The 17521-nt window shown below is 47.3% G+C and overlaps 1 protein-coding gene across 3 annotated transcripts in view; it reads left to right on the forward strand.

Annotated features, from left to right (window-relative positions):
- The window catches only part of LOC149342198 (uncharacterized), a 55566-nt gene that overhangs the window by 18417 nt on the left and 19628 nt on the right, over positions 1–17521 (forward strand). For 2 of the 3 annotated variants that reach the window (XM_089544482.1, XM_089544480.1), the window contains exons 5-13: positions 238–270; positions 3237–3441; positions 3747–3901; positions 4037–4081; positions 4753–4975; positions 5584–5681; positions 6300–6329; positions 6448–6652; positions 8247–8332. In XM_089544482.1, the coding sequence (XP_089400608.1) occupies positions 238–270; positions 3237–3441; positions 3747–3901; positions 4037–4081; positions 4753–4975; positions 5584–5681; positions 6300–6329; positions 6448–6652; positions 8247–8332 (1080 nt within the window). The remainder of the gene's footprint in view (positions 1–237; positions 271–3236; positions 3442–3746; positions 3902–4036; positions 4082–4752; positions 4976–5583; positions 5682–6299; positions 6330–6447; positions 6653–8246; positions 8333–17521) is intronic. The other variant, XM_089544481.1, reaches the window with a different exon arrangement.

A 17521-nucleotide genomic window follows, 5' to 3' on the forward strand; every position in this document is an offset into this window, starting at 1 on the left:
CCGTGGTTGAAAGCAGGCTGCTACGCTGACCTCACTGCCTCTCAAGTAAACAGACCGTCAACCCGTGATTCCCTTCGCATGGAATATAAAAGTGACGCCGTCACATTCGAGTATAACTACTGTAATGCACAGACCGCTATACCTTCGTCTTCTCGACGATGCTCACTTTTACGGCTGGTGTTTTGACGCTGCAGTCTTGACTGAGGCGCTAAGAAACTTTTTTTCTTGTTATTGCAGCTGGGTTCTACCATTCGAATGGACCAAGCTGTGGTGAGTTGAAAAATGCTCGGTATCGATCACATTGAAGCTGTTCGCGTAATAAACTTAAGCGCACCAGATTCCACAGTGTCGTGGATCTGGCCTTTTAAACCATTCTTCAGTAACATGGATAAAAATCTATGAGGAATTGTAACGTTCTGTTTTTCACTGCGCTGCTATTGCTGCGTCTCAGAGTGCACGATTGTAAACTAGAGTTTCCTGGACAGATTTCTGAATTCGCAGCGCATTTATGTATTAGGCGCTCCTCTAGTAGTTTTCATGTGCGCCTTTGTACCGAAAAGTATCAGAGAAGAACGTCCCTTTATAATCTGACACACCATTAAAAACTAGGAGTAGGCAAATATCGGGTTTTTTTTAACAGGAGTCTAATGAAAATCGTTAGCATTAGAGTACAGAATCAAATAATGAGCAATGGAGAAAATAAGCATTTTTGGGTCCGCATTCTGAAACAGTGAATTTGTTTGTGAAGTAAGCTTAACGTAAAAGCATGGTTTGGATCAGTGACATTACAGGTTCTGACATACTCCTTGTCTGCGAAAACACGCTTGTCATCATGTTATAACCGTAAAAAGGCCCTGATTCTGTAAGGAAAAAAATATTCAAGGATGGAGCACCTTAATTATGCCCAAAATAATACAGAATCCTAACTCCGCTTGTGCAAGAAACGAGGCAAAATTATCGCACGCTATCACGTGAAAAAAAAAATCCTTTCCATATTGCAAAATCAGAAGTGTGCTTATTGGTCACTGATCTTTAAACAAAAAAGAAACGATTTCTTGTGAGTCTGTCGCAGATATTCTAATTTTCTCAAATATTCCAGGCCTTCTGAATATTCGCAATATATTGCGCATTCAACCATCTAGTCGAGTGTTAATTAAAATACACAATATTTTATTTGCATTTGAAACTCCAATATTCGCAGAACCCTTTGTAAAATACTCCGAAAAGAACTTGTCATGCCTTCAGAGCAGGGTATCAGACCATCAGGAGGAGTGTTAAGGAACGTTTTCCAGTAGCTTTTTTTTTTAATGCCGTGAAATGAATTCCTCGGGCATTCCGCGTGCACTTTTGCGTTGTAGCTCCTTCCAGTTTATAAGAATGAACAACGACGTTTGAAATCTTTCCTACTTGAAATTTTTTTTTGTTGCTCTTACTGTTTTTTGTTTGTCCGTTCACAGTCAACTTCTTTTTAATCGCTGTTTGTTAATGATTTAATATATCACTTACAATTACTGATAACGGGGTTCGCATCCAACTTTCGTGTTTTGGGACCTCTTTTTGTATATTCTCTAACGTGCAGATTTCTGGGCCAAATTTTTTTTTCTTAGTAAACAATAAATGACGGTACAACAATGTATCCCTTATGAAAATTCTCTATAGACAGTGTATTGACTTCTTATTGACTGTATTGACTTCCCATAGCTTTTTGTATATTCATAGTCTATAGACTGTCTATAGACAAAAGTCTACTAAATGTGTATGGCTATAAATCTATATATTGTCAATAGACTGTCTATGGAATTTGTATTGCCTATACACTGTTCTCTAGGATTTGTCTATAGACAGTCTATAGACTTTATAGACAGAAGTCTATAGACACACCATAGACTGTCAAACTTTTTTTGTAAAGGTACAGCAAGTAGCTGCGGTGGTAGATCAATATAATTGTTACCGCCAGTAAAATAGGGTGCTGACGGTAGCCTCATAAAGCTACATTTTATTGATCAGAAAAATATACCACGCTTGCTATTTACATCCGACCGAAAATTTTCCTACGTTTGACACGGCCGAGAAAATACGTTCCAAAGACCATGCGAGGTCCCGTGTGCGCAATGCGCTTGAGATGTGTTTGCATTTCTTGAAAGTTTGAAAAGAAAAGTTTGAAAGTTTGAAGAGCTTATTCGGCCATATTTACAATATGCCCACAAGGAGAGGCAAAAGGAGGCAGACAAAGCATGCCTCCTGACGAGGCCAACACCCCGGCTAACACATCAGGACACAGGTGACTAAACAGCAAAACACTTTATAAAAAAAACAGCATATTTTAGTGTAGCATGCCTAATCACAAAGAGAAACAAAGAAAGGCATTCCTAAAACATTTAAAAAAAAACAGAAACATGGCACCGTTACGCCCGAACTGCCTAACCAGAAAAATACAACACAACTGATATTAGCAAATTGAAAATCTTTTGCAAAATTGACCACAGACATTGGAGTACAAATATGCAAGAAAGAGAAAAATTCACAACACTAATAAAACAACAAAAAACAGCAAAAAACAGTGCCAACCCACTCAAATAAACACAAAATTACAACACAGAAAAGAACAACTTCAATTTCTTTTTAAAGGCAATAGAACTCGTAGCTTCTTGACCTATTTTCACTAAAGACGGGTGCGCATTACATAAAGCTGCAATAAAGCTGCATTAAATCTTTCGTCGGACCAAGATGTAAACAATTTGTTATGACGAAACATCACCTAGAATTTTGATCATGCATAAATTACATGCCTCCAACTCGGGGTCTCGGTGACTGAGCGAAAAATTAATGCGCGGCTGGACATGAGAAGAGAGCATCTCCCGCTCTTCATGAATATTCACTGTTTAGTTTAGTGGCAGAGAAACTAGAGCGTTTTTTTTTAAGAGATTAATATGTAAGTGGTTGGGATGAGGCAGACCTGCTTACTGTTGACGCATGACGCATGACCGATCATATGTGAATCGCAGTGCTCGTAAGTTAAATCAGGATATGAGGAATGGCTCTTCTGGAAAAGTAAACCGTCATCAGAAAACAAATAAAACACATTATACATAGGTCTGAGCCTGTGATGCCTGCTTGTAACTTGTAATAGGCGGGGAGCTGGATTTACTTCTCGGTCGGATGTTGTCAGCAAAGAGGTAATCATGCTTCTGGAAGCGACAATGCTACACCCTTTGTCGAACGCTCTTTTCTTACAGTGACAGTTGAAGAAGGTTCGAAACAAGTCGAGTATTGCTACCACAACGACAGGATCAGCGCTGCCGAGAGCACAAACAGGTGTCTCGAGCACTCCGCGAAGCCACTGGACGTATGGGAGTTGAACGGTACACTGCTGGAATACGTAAAACCATTGGTGCGCACCGACCTGGAGTTTTGGGTTGACCTCAGGGAGGAAGACGTCAGGTACGCACACCTCGCAGTAAATAAAACTAGTTCGTGCTGTGTATCAGATCACTACCCTTCAAAGGTGTTGGCTTGGGGAAGTGAGAAATATACATGTGTAACGTGAATGCACACGGGCACATTGAGCTGTTATAGCCCACCTTATTAACGTTATGCAGCGCTAAGGAAGCCTAGACGTTGAAGTCTTGCTAACTCCTTCTACAGTGTTTTCTTATTGTATTTGTTTTGTGAAGATCTTATTTTCGTCACTCTTGGCGCCCGTGCAACACGCAATTCCATTTTTTTTTTTGTATCTCTCATGCCAGAAATCTTAGTGGCGTGATCGCATTCGACACAAGTAACAACGACTGGAGTACTTCATGTGTCACGGTATGGTTTGGTCGAGACGTGCCGTGGTTTTTCAAGCGGAACTGCAGCGATTCCTTCCCCATCGTTTGTGAAGACACCAGTAAGAAACAGCGTAAGTCTTCACTGATTAAAACTGTACGCTCGCCAATCCTGTGGATTAAATAAAATGCTGAATTAACATATCAATAATAAATTTGAATTCATTTCTCGCTACATATTGGTGTGCAATATAATGACTCCTTCATAGTTCTTTCAGGTGCCTCCACCAAAAACTATGGATTTCCTGACTGCCGTAAGTACACCTCCTGTCATTAAAACCAGAGTGATTTGGACAGTGTACAGCCATACAGACAAATCCAGCGCTTAATTGGTCGGTACCGCCATAAATTGCGCTATATCCTCGCGCCTATCAAGCCCTTTGTCGTCTGACTGCACTGCAGCGTCCCATGACCATTATAGTCTGCCTTCTATATAAACAGGTCCGTGAACGATTCTTAGCGCTCATGATACTAGAAAATATTATATTTGTTTCACACTACTCCGTAGGCCCGGATGGGCAACGCCGATGGCCTTTATCTTTTCTTTAATCGTTCGTTTCTGTAAGCAGAAGCGTGCTAACTTCAATGGAGCCAAAACCCGGTGAGCCTTGTCTCAGGATATGCACGCTGCTATCGTTCACCCGCTTCCCTCACCTTCGTTCCGCATCTGTTGCTCCGGTAGGCTGGACCTTAGCGTGCAGGTATGTCTTCGGGTTCGAAGTGGCAGGCTCTACGGAAGGAGGCTTACCTGTGTCAGCGCCGTCGAATTTAAACAGGAGGAGCGGTCTCTAGCTTTGTATCACAACCTGGCGGTGTGCGTCCCCCATAACTAAAGATCAGATTAGCTCTTCTTTTCAATGTGAAAAAGCGCACATTACAGCCTGAAGAATGTTTTCACTCTTCTCTTTCCTTCCCGCATGCTCAGTTTACCACAAATCCCATTCGTGGATGTTCGATTATTGCATTCCCGAGGGCCACACCTATGACCTGGCCACTGGCTCAGATTTCTGCAACAACCACTCCATGTCTGTGCTGCGTGGAAGCACGCTCGACGAACTCTTTTACGTCTACACGCACGTTCACGGCCGACCGAGGCAGTCTTACGACCGGTTCCTCATCTGGGATGCACGATACAACGGCGTAGCCTGGCAAGCATATCTTCTTCTTTTCTGTATTGTGAAAAAAGAAAGCTGAGGTTCAGAGGATACTGTAATACCACGGAAACTAGGTTAGTTGCTTAGGGTAACGCAAGCAGCACTCTGTGCCTGCAGCGTGGGTAAAATATTACTGAACTCTCCGTCCGAACAGGGACGTACTGCTCCGCGGATCGTCGTAAAATGTAACTTCGAAAATTTTAGGGCATTTATGAAAACAAATGAAAATTGTTTTTTTGGAGAGGAATGGGTGTAATAACTGGCTCGAAGCTCGATGTATACGTCAACCGCGTCGCGAGGAAAGGGAGGAAGGAGAGAGGGAAAGAAGACAGAAAGAGCCATGGAGCAAAGGCACATGGTAGTGTTAATAACACAGTGCTCTCCCAAGAACAGTGAGCACTAAAAAGAGATGTTGCTGGGCTGCTCGGCTTTATTTGCAACGCCGCTCTTTTTAACGAGTGACGACACAGCTCTGTTACTTGTGTCTACGCGCGGTGGAGCTAACGGGAAAGCAAACTTGCTGCTGATAACGAATATTATATTCCTTGCGTTTGACGCAACAACGCGGCGATTGCTTATGTTCTAATTCTGATATCTCTTAGGTCGTCGCAGGCTAGCAATACCTGCCTCGCAACTCTCTTGGCAGAGACGCCACCTGGAAAACATCCTCGGCGCTGCTCTCAAAAGCTCGGATACATATGTAAGTGTTCTGAAATGTTTCCTTTGTAACCATTTCGAGAATCCGCGCTCTGACGACCATATCGCGAGCAATGTTTCGTACTGCCTGTCTTCTTCCCTCTCCACCTCACGAATATATCGTTGTTATCCTTTCCTGAAGCTTTTTATGTTAGCATTTTCTCTTCTATCGACTTGCAGAGGCTCATGCAAATTGTCAAAATGACAGTTCCAAGAACAAAAACTTTATGATGACGATGATGATGGCGATTTGTTTTAAAGGCGCAAGAGCAGCTTTGACCAAAGAGCGCCTTGGCGCGCTGTGTTTCGGTCTATAGTTAATATTGAGAGCATCAACATAACAAGTCCACAATAAAGAAACGGTAGAAGCAAGCATTACCGGGCGTAATATAAAACTTCACTTCGTCCGATTTTATTCTGTCGTTACTATATGCCCCCCTGACTGTCTGGCCCCCGGCATTAACCGGGGCGCGGTGGGGGAGCAGCCACTTACCGAAGAAGAAAACGAATAGATTTGTAACAGCGGCATCATATTATCATTTAAGCCAAGTTCCTTTTCTAATACTTGCTCCTGTTGAACAGCTCTAATTAACTGCGTGGTACTTCTGGCTTGCGATTTCAGGTAAGCAAGTCAAGAAAAACCCGCCTTGCGGTAAGTACAGGCTCCGAATTCCGTGCATCCTGGTTATACATGAATACTCACATGGTGCCTCTTGCGGGCATTTTTTATTTCTTTTGGTATATCATTATTTTAATTGTCTTCTCTGCAGAAGACATTGACACCACATCTATCGTCCGGCCTGATACCTGTTTGGGCAAAATTTCTCGGAATTACGAAGACAGCGTCCAGTTTTGTGATCAACTCGGGATGAGACTTCTGCCCGACGGACAAGTTGTGTCCGATTACGAGGCGTATCTGAGCAGATATCAAGATGAAAGCGATGGATACTTATACTGGGTGGGCCCTGAATTGGGGTGAGTTGAATACCTTGATCTTTTCAGGATGTCCCTCTTGTGTCTTTGGGTATGCGATTTAAGATCTTTCCAGCATATGGTTACAGCTCGGTGTGAGGGTGCATGGTTTTCTCGCGCGCACTGGCGCCGCGCTCGTACCGGGCACTATATCAGGACCGTTATTTCCGGTCAGATTCCCCTCGACAGCACACATAACGTTACTTCTTGTGCGTTCAATGGTTTTTGGTAAAAACTTGTGCGTGCTTTTTGTGATCGGCTGCGCCTAGCCATCCCTATGTTTCTTTCCTGTTCAGGCACAGTATTGGTAGTGGTGAAAAAAACTTTAGGGACACTTATTTACATTACGTGTGGGGGATGCGATAGCATAACAATCAGTGAAATGTATGATAAACCACAACGTCACGTTTTTGTTTTTTTTTTTTCGTGATGAGACCTGATCTGTTTGCGGTGATGCAAATGGATACAGGAGGCGGGGTAGGTGGCAGATGTGGCAGGTGGCACGTCACGTGAGCTGATGACGTCACAACTGTCTCCAGCAATTAGTGAATTATGTGACCGCCCACAACGTCGGCTCGAGCAATCAGTGAATTTCATGACAGACCACAAACCCAGATTTTTTCCAGGATGAGGCTTCTAATTCTATCCCAATAAACGTTTTGTTGTCAGTGCCACTAATTTGAGCAGTATGGACGATATCGCTATGAAAGAAAATGGCAAAAACATTGGAAAAACGACCTGTAATTTTCTTGGTGACTTCACTCAGTTTACGCCGACCCAATAATAGGAGACGTGGCTCATAGAGTCGTGCTTCTGAGCGAAAGACTGATTCAAACACAACGTCATGTGGTCAGTCTACAGGGGGCGCTGGAGTCCCACACAATACCAGCTACAATGTCTCCTAATATCTTATTAAAAGGTCGAAATCAAAGATCCTAATCATTGTAGCGGCGGCGTTATGGCCCTTATACTCGTCTTTAAAGGCATGTAGGCGCTTCTCCAATCTTAGATTTTTACCAGTTGATAGTGCAAACGAGACCCGATATTGTCATGCTCCTAGACTTCCACCGCCTGTGGAAGACTAGGATTGCGGCGCGACTAGCAAAATCCGATGTTTCTTCTGTCCGTGACAAATTTTGTTCAAAGCGTACTTTGTACCAAATGGGACCATCGTGCTCAAGCTGCGCTTCTGAAATGCCGCTCACGGATATGAAGAGCCTCTCGTCACTTGTTGATAAGCTTCCGCAAGGAGGGAATGCAAGAATACAGGCGCCATTTTCGTTGCATTCTGTGCTTTTCTCTTTTTGATCACTTTTGTGGTACCTAACACACGCACACACATATATTGTGCATAGATTTCTTCTAGTCCTACCTTAGTCCTGAAATGAAATAGAAGTATGTGTTAAATAAATAAACATATTCGGGATTTTTACTTTCAAGTAGCGTCGTGCTGGGCACCTGAGACCCTTTAATTTAAGACGAAAAAGTTGTTACGTCCTTTTTTGCTAATGATGTGTTCATTACTGCAATTTAAATAAATAATAATGGGTTACAAATCATCCACAATTACTCACATTGTTTCCCTTTTTTATTTCAGTGAAAAGTGCGTGTCCACACAAATGCCCAACCCGGTCCGTATGGCTGGAATAAACTGCTCAGAGCCGCTACGTGTGATATGCCAATGTGAGTGCTTCTTTTAGCATTCCTTACACAAAGAACCAACCCTACGCTTACCCATCTACACTCGTCTCAAGCTCATTTCGACTTCTCGAGGCTAGATTTTGAGAAGTACAAGAAATTATGAGTTGTAGGAAATTCTCTGTAGCTTACAGTAAGGATAAATTATATATGTTACTCCATAAACACTCAATAATGATAAAAATCAGGTTCAAGGCCTTTTTGTTTGTAAGCCTGATTATTGCCTTGGATCCAGAAGTGTAGGTGAAAATTCCGCGCAACGTCTTTGTTTCTTTCATAATCACTAAGGCGTTCATTATTAATTTCCTGCCTGAAAATAAATATACTTTCCCCGCGAAGTAATGCAGTGCAGCAAAGAAGCGACATAAAGCAGCCAGAACTGGTTAAAGTATGAGTAATGGCAGCGCCTCCTTGTGTTGTTTCACTGCCCCCTCCAACGCCACCACCACTCGTTCCTGTTGTACTCTGACTTCCAAAATGCTTCGCTTGATGACCGCGCAATGGCGTCGGCCTATCACCCATTCTTCACCAGGGACGGCGGAGCACTGTAGGTGGCGTGAACATGAGTGCCATGACTTACCGCTGTTTGCTCACCATTCAAGAGACTCAGATTTCATGGTTTAACTTTCAGTGCCTCAGGATCCACTAAGTGCATGAATGGATCCAAAATGAAGTCATCTTCTGCGTGGTTCGTTGCGACATAAGCGAGGACTTTACCTATAATATCACACAACTAAACATACGCAATTCAAAAGTTACCGCGAATCCGTTGCGCGTTCTGGTATAACCGTGTAAAGGGCTGTTGCATGGCAGAAATGTCATACAACGGCCAGTGCAACCATACAGGTCAATAATCTACGTTGTTAACGGCATTAAACCTGCCCATAAGACACGAAAAAGGTCTATACACGTTTATCGACTCGTTTCAACAACCTTTGGGGCCAAGTAATGCGGGGAAAGTTAATTACAATATATGTTGCAGCATATGTCAAAGCTATGCGAGGTACCGAGCTCCGAAAAGCAGACAGAAGATGTCGTCTGTGATGCGTGCAGGTCGAACTTCGTAAGTTCGTAAATAACGACGGCTTATGCTAACAGCTTTTGTTAATGCACTCCTGCTGACGCTTGTCCCTGCAGCTTCAAATGGTACGCCGTTTCCCACCAGCGACCCAGGCCTTAAGTACACGCAGCTGTTGTCTACCAGCGCCATGGCCTATGAGTACGACACCACAGTCTCATCGGTGATTCCCGTGATGGCGGACACGGGTTTGCAGACCCATGAATCCCCATCAGAACGGCCAGGCTCGTTAACCTTCCCGACGGCGTCGGGTTCATCTGGTGGCGAAGCATCTCTTCCGAGCGCACTGCCCCAGACGCACACCGTTCCATTTACTCCACTCTCAGACAGTGAGCAGATTACAGGCAAGTTTGAGGGACCTCCTTTCATTCTCGCTGACAAGCACAGCGGTAAACAAGCCCGCGACGCCTTTGTCAGCGGTAGAGGCTACTAGGCCTAACATGAGTACGCGCCACAGCGTTTCTTGGACCGAAAGCAACTGAACTCCAGACCTGCACAGATAGCAGTGCTTCAGCGCGTCTCCTTCCTTTCTTTTTCTATGTCCCTGTCACTATACGAGCAGTATAGCGCTGTAGGCAGTGGGCAAAGCGATGGCCACGTCACTGGTCGCGGACTTGTTATGCACAGTCGGGAGCAGAACCTACCGCGTTGTCTATTTTATGCACGTTTCTAGTCACTGTCGATGACTTTATTTCCCTTAGTTTTTTCAGCATCTGTTGTAGGGGTACTGTGCAACAAAATTCAGTCTTTAACAACAATTTCTGTCTAGCTAGATGTTCGAACACTTACAAACCATCTCGGTGGGCAGCACAACCAGGGTCGCAGAGTTTTATCCCATTTCATTTTAACACGCCTGTAAAGCTCGAGGCTACGCACAGGAGGGGTGTAGAAAACAGCCCATTAGTGTGTCAACACCTCGACGCGATTACCAGCAGAGTTCAGCGGAAAGGGAACAAAGGAAGGAATGCGGCACGGGACGACTGACACATCTGGCGGTCAAGGGCGCGGCTAACGCAACGGGGGGCTTCCACGAAGGGAGACGGGAAGGGGGCGGTCCCGCGATTCGGCGGCAGGGACGCGCCATATGTAAGCTACCCCGTAGGAGCCGCCGTGCCGCCTGGTAAGAACAACTGATGAACGGCCGGACGAGGCGCCCGCCTGTCGGAGTGATGTCTGTGATGGTCGCGTGCGGCATGATCGCGGGGGCTGGGAACAAAAGGGCGCACACTTAATGGGGTCCTGGTGGATGCTCCCGCAACGGGAGAAGGGACACCGCGACACTTCGGGGAGCCGAGGGGTCTCGAAGACGTAAACAAGTCGTAAATTTAAGGATGTCACGGACAACCGCGCGACGGAATGCCAGCAGCTTAGCGGCAGCTGAGAACACGTGGGTTGCCAATACTTGGAAACGATGACCGCACGTGCTTGCAGAAACAGGCGATGCCGTGGGGACGACTCGGCGCACTTGTATTTGTTTTCGCTTGATTTCAGGAGGGGAGAGAGTTTGGACAACACTGCAGAAGTTGAGGGCGGGGCATGTAATCCCGTGTACCAATCGGGTTGTGCTCGCTTCCGGGAATGTGGTTTGATTTTAGTAACTCTTGATGCTCCTTTTTCAGTATATGTTTTAGGGAGAGGGTTACAGACATTCTCAAAGCTAGAGAGAGCGAGCTACAAGTATGGTAGCCAATGATGTAAAGAGTTAGCCGCGATTGGTTAGTGCTGGTTTTGTCGGGATTGGTCAGTGTTGATTGCGGGCCACGCCTCGCAGTGTTTAAAACCCGGGCACTGTAGCCCGAAAGGTCGTTCTTGGCTAGGGTTTGAGCTAATACCAAATCTCGGCTATGTATGCCGAGCTAGCCAGTTCCATGTTTTGTTTCATCCCACCTTGCTGTAAATATTGTATGTATATAAACTTCAGTTAACCTCTTGTCTTTTGATCAAGTATCGCTGTCTAAATTCTCTCAACACCGTCTCTGACCCGGAAACCACCTTCTGGGTAACGCACACGCATAGGCAGAGTGCGGAAGCAGGAGCGCATTCATGACTCGCTGAAATGTTTGGGCTGCATTTTTCAGCCCGAACGGCATCACTTTCCATGCAAACTGCCCCCGGTGACAGACGAAAGCAGTGAGTAGCTGCGCTGACCGAGCTAGTGGTACCTGCCAGTAGCCTCTGCGAAGATCGAGCAGAGTTATATAGTGCGCCCTTCCTACGCTCATGATAAGCTCTTGCTGTAGAGCCATCGGGTAGGCATCAGCCACCGTTCCTGCATTAAGTCTCCGAAAGTCCACGCACATTCGTATGGTCCCATCTTTCTTGGGGACACAAACGACGGGATGAGCGTGCGGGCTTTCACAGGGGAAAATTAGGCCCAATTGGAGCAACTCATCCACCTGCTTGCCGACCTCTCCTCTCAAGCTAGCAGGTATGCGGTAATGATTTCCCGCCCCGGGGTTAAAGCCCTCTTCTAGGGTGATCTTATGCTCCCCTACGTCGGCTACCCCTGGACTGTCACCGAACAACCCTTCATAATCCTGAAACGCTTTCCGGATTAGGGCACTTCCTTCTGTCTCCAAGTGCGCGGTCATCTCCTCGGGGAGTATCGCTCCCATAGTGCGCGCTGACCTTGCTCTAGGTACGTAGTCGACTTCTCCGAACGCGCGGTCCTCATCAAAGATCACCCCGACCGTCATTACCCGCCTCTGGTAAGGTCTTAGTTTACTGGCATGCACAAGTGTTCGTCCTCCCCCAGGCATCTCCACAAAGTAGGAGTGCTCACGGTACTTTTCCACTACCCTTCCGGGCCCTTTCCACTGCGGGAACATTTTTCCTGGGCGCTGGTCATCAAACAGCAGCACGCTGTCTCCTAGCTGAAAGGTTTTCTCCTTCGCCCGTCGGTTGAACTGGGTCGCGTATGCATCCTGCCGTTTGGAGCTTACTAACTCTGCGGTCTCTGCCGCGTGCTCTAGGCGCGCCTTTAGTTCTTGCATATACTTGGATGGCGACGCCCCCAACGCTGCCGGTATGCTCATCTGCCCCTCCCAACCACGCTTTAAGACAGATAATGGGCCGGTTGGCTCTCGTCCGTACAACATCTGGAACGGCGGAAGCCCCGTCGTATCATGCGGCACTTCACGGTATGCCCACAAAAGGAACGGAATGAATTTGTCCCATTCCTTTCCTTTGTCCTGAATGACATGGTAAAGCATGTTTTTGAACGTTCGATTCCACCGCTCCACCGCCCCATTACTCTCAGGGTGCCCTGGCGTAGAAAACCTCGGGCAGCAGCCCAACCTCTTTAGAAACTCCTTGGTGAGTTCGCTTGTGAAATTCGTCCCGCAATCGGAGGCCATTACTTCGGGAATTCCTGTTCTGCTGAACACCGTCAGGAGGGCATCACAGGTAGCTTTGGCACTGAGGGAGCGCAAGCACACCACCTCAGGCCAGCGTGTGCACAAGTCGATGATGCAGAGTGCATACCGGTGACCCCTCGCTGAGGGTGGCTGCAGTGGCCCAATTACATCCACGTTAACTTGTTCGAACGGGTACCGTGGCCTGGTTAAGGGCTTGAAGGCGCCCAAAACTAAAAGGGAGCTTCGCAGTGTACTCGGGTTGTGCGGGTACTACCGGAGCTACGTGCCTAATTACGCTGACGTCGCGGCGCCGCTGACGGAACTGACTGGAAAAAAAATTCCGAACACCATCCCATGGTCCGCTAGGGCTGAAACCGCGTTCCAACGACTCAATACGGCACTCTGTGAAGCCGTTGCCCTCGGAACGCCCGATCCTAGCAGCCCATTTTGGCTGTACACGGATGCCTCAGCGTTCGCGGCAGGAGCCTGTCTGGCTCAACGTGCGGATGATGGCTCCGAGCGACCGATCGCCTTCGCGAGTCATCGATTCTCTCCAACTCAGGCGCGATGGTCAACCATAGAACGAGAGGCATTCGCAGTGATTTGGGGGCTGGGGAAGTTTGATATCTGGCTGTTCGGTGCTCAGATCACGGTGGTGTCTGATCACAACCCCCTCTCCTTTCTTACTCGGACCACCCCTCAGGGCGCAAAGTTGACGCGCTGGGCACTCGCCCTACAAAGATATAACGTGGTGGTCCAACACCGAAAGGGAAGCGCTCACGGCAACGCCGACGCACTGTCCAGGTTACCTAACGAGCACTGGGAGACAGACAGCGATGGTCGCCCTGGAATGCAGGGAGGGGAGGACGTGTGCTGTGCAGGACACAATCAGTGACATTTGTCGCGAGAGGGACTGAAACTGTGTGCATGGACGTGCTGTATGCCTGTTGCGTCAGTGCTTGTTTTGACACCAGTTTTTATTTTGTTGTGTGTGTGTTTCTCTAAATGTCCTGTACGCGAATGGTCGTAACGTGTGTTGTTGTGCATGCTGTTTTACGCTCGGTAAAGTTGTCGCCAGCACCTGACTACGGTCAAGACGCTTTTATTTCATAGCGCGTAGCATCTCCTTAGCGTAGCATCTCCCTTAGTTTGGGTCTGATTCACGCAGGGGTACGGAACCCTTTCGTGAATCTTAGGAAGGGCGTGTAAAGCTCGAGGCTACGCACAGGAGGGGTGTAGAAAACAGCCCATTAGTGTGTCAACACCTCGACGCGATTACCAGCAGAGTTCAGCGGAAAGGGAACAAAGGAAGGAATGCGGCACGGGACGACTGACACATCTGGCGGTCAAGGGCGCGGCTAACGCAACGGGGGGCTTCCACGAAGGGAGACGGGAAGGGGGCGGTCCCGCGATTCGGCGGCAGGGACGCGCCATATGTAAGCTACCCCGTAGGAGCCGCCGTGCCGCCTGGTAAGAACAACTGATGAACGGCCGGACGAGGCGCCCGCCTGTCGGAGTGATGTCTGTGATGGTCGCGTGCGGCATGGTCGCGGGGGCTGGGAACAAAAGGGCGCACACTTAATGGGGTCCTGGTGGATGCTCCCGCAACGGGAGAAGGGACACCGCGACACTTCGGGGAGCCGAGGGGTCTCGAAGACGTAAACAAGTCGTAAATTTAAGGATGTCACGGACAACCGCGCGACGGAATGCCAGCAGCTTAGCGGCAGCTGAGAACACGTGGGTTGCCAATACTTGGAAACGATGACCGCACGTGCTTGCAGAAACAGGCGATGCCGTGGGGACGACTCGGCGCACTTGTATTTGTTTTCGCTTGATTTCAGGAGGGGAGAGAGTTTGGACAACACTGCAGAAGTTGAGGGCGGGGCATGTAATCCCGTGTACCAATCGGGTTGTGCTCGCTTCCGGGAATGTGGTTTGATTTTAGTAACTCTTGATGCTCCTTTTTCAGTATATGTTTTAGGGAGAGGGTTACAGACATTCTCAAAGCTAGAGAGAGCGAGCTACAAGTATGGTAGCCAATGATGTAAAGAGTTAGCCGCGATTGGTTAGTGCTGGTTTTGTCGGGATTGGTCAGTGTTGATTGCGGGCCACGCCTCGCAGTGTTTAAAACCCGGGCACTGTAGCCCGAAAGGTCGTTCTTGGCTAGGGTTTGAGCTAATACCAAATCTCGGCTATGTATGCCGAGCTAGCCAGTTCCATGTTTTGTTTCATCCCACCTTGCTGTAAATATTGTATGTATATAAACTTCAGTTAACCTCTTGTCTTTTGATCAAGTATCGCTGTCTAAATTCTCTCAACACCGTCTCTGACCCGGGGCCCACCTTCTGGGCAATTGCACCAGTCTCCGTAAGAAGAACGAACCAGCCACGCACAGCTACATCATCGGCATCAATCATAGGAAGAGTTTTCACTACGCCGTTGTCACTCCCATACTTTCTTTTTATGACATGAAGTAGGATCTCAAGTAATTTTTGTGTTCTCGTGAGATATCAGCAGTTTGCTGCCATTAACATGTAGGTCGACAACAAATGAAGTTATGTACAGCGGACCGCTATCACGACTTCGCTTCTGCATTTAAGCGCTGCAGTACCTCTTCTAATGGTCTTCAGGGCGCTTTTCATGAGTTTTGACAGAAATTTCCTAATAGGCTTGATGGGCTTCAGGTACAGTGGTTGACAAGTAAAGCACAACACTCCGAGTGCAAAGCCTTAGATGTATACGTGGCTGACGCCGTGTGACATTGCTTGAGAGTTTTCAACCCTGTATTTTTGCGCGTATGCCGCTGCATTTGCTATCAGGCACAAAATTCTCTGAAAACGAGAGGCTCACATTATCGCGCTTTCATCACCAGTGGCTGTGCATACTGTGCAGTGTGTCATCTGTGCAGACTGCATCCTCATGCATGCCCAACCGGCTAATGCCACGGCGAATTTTTGGCGGACGTATACCTCAGTGAAAAAGCAGACATTGCGAAAGTCACTGGTGAAGCGATATTTTAGGGAACAATGCCATAGCAATGTTATGCCTTTCCTGCCGACGGGCCCAATATATTGCATCAACGTTAGGAGAACGTTAACGGCGCTTGCAACGTAGAAATAAACCATTTGTAAAAACGAGTCCATGTGAATGCCAGCTCGAAGTTTCTAGCTGAGCACTGCTGCTAGGATCGCCTGCGGAGAGCATCTGGTGCGTCTGTAAACAGGGATGTCAGACTACCGCTGCGTCATGAAGTCTGCCGCTTTCATTAGAGGCCGCACCTTCTTTGCTGCTGCCACAGAAGTAACGCACCAGATCATGAGAACACAAACGCAGCAGCGAGCGTTGTCATCATTGAAAAGTCTGCTGAAATGCATCCACTGCTATCCGGAACATATGCTAAAAGCGGCAACTAGGCGGCCTTCGAAAGGTGGCGCCTCTGTAGACAGTGCGCGAGAAGTATGGTACGCTTATTGCCAAAGTCGGAGCAGATATTTATGCGATACCTGCTTGCTGCGGTTCTCACTCTTTCTTCCGCTCTCGCATAGCTCGTGCATCACTTCACCGCTTTTTTGGGGGGATCAAATTGTTATCGTTTATGCGATTTCACACCAAATCGAAATGGATAAGGGTGGAAAACCATTGATATGTTGCAAACAATCGTCGCAATTTATACGACTTCCCATCTGAACGTCCCTGAAAAGAAGACAAAAAGGCGGTGCGGTAAACGTTTGGTGATAGAACTTGCTTTCTCGAGACAGCGCTTCAGGGGCACTCTGTCTGCACATGCCCCGGTCGAAACTCCTCCCTTCCCGCTTCACGGAGCGCTCCAATATCGCTTAGGGTGGCAAGAACTTGTGTATTCAAAAGCGTCTTCTATAATACGTTTAAAAGGCAAGTGCGCAGAGCGCAGGCCGCTGCAGGCCTCCACCGACAACGGCCCAAGTAGAAACTGAAGAGCGGCCGAACGGCGAACGAATATTGGCGCACGTGTCCCACAGAACCGCGCTATTTGTGCAGGCCTGGAGTTTAGCAGGTCACGTCTCAATAGAGTTCGAGACGTACGTCATCCAAAGAGGTTAAGATGAGGCTGTATCACCTACACATCTAAGGTGTACCGGTCTCTACAGTTCACTAGCCATCCGCCAGGGTGATAACTACAACTCCACTACATGGTTCCAACGGACGGTCAGAATGGCCAAGCAAATTCTCCACGCCCCGCGAAAATTTCTTCATTGAAAGCGTGGAGTGGAATCGAAGAGAGGGAGATACGTCGGTTCATACGAGCATTCCTGGCTCCAGTGGTATGTGCCGACTGTCGTATAACCCTATCAACCATTTCTTCGAAAGACTGCTTCAGTGAGCGCATCCTCTCACAAGCCTGCATCGCTTCCCTCGTCACGAGGCGCTTAAGAGCTGCGGCTTCACTGACTTCTTTGAGCTCAGTGAAATTCATAGGCTCGTACAGAAAACCAAGCTTTGCTCTAGAAAGGCCGTCCGAGACCCTCCACCGTCTAATTCATGAACTCACCACATCCGCTAGCACTCTTCATTGGAAGCACATAGTTATTATGGGCAGTTGATTGCTCTAAATCGCATGATATCTCACCACGGTGGTTGAAAATCTTTCCACGCAAGCAAACGTCCTTCTCCACGCTGACTGCCGCCAGGGAGTGGTTCACACAAACTAATGTCACAGTCTGGTCTAAACTATCTGTCTGCAAGATTGCCGGCACTTTGTTA

This window comes from Amblyomma mixtum, chromosome 5 (assembly GCF_055824585.1).
Source record: "Amblyomma mixtum isolate Tamu chromosome 5, ASM5582458v1, whole genome shotgun sequence".
NCBI lineage: Eukaryota > Metazoa > Arthropoda > Arachnida > Ixodida > Ixodidae > Amblyomma > Amblyomma mixtum.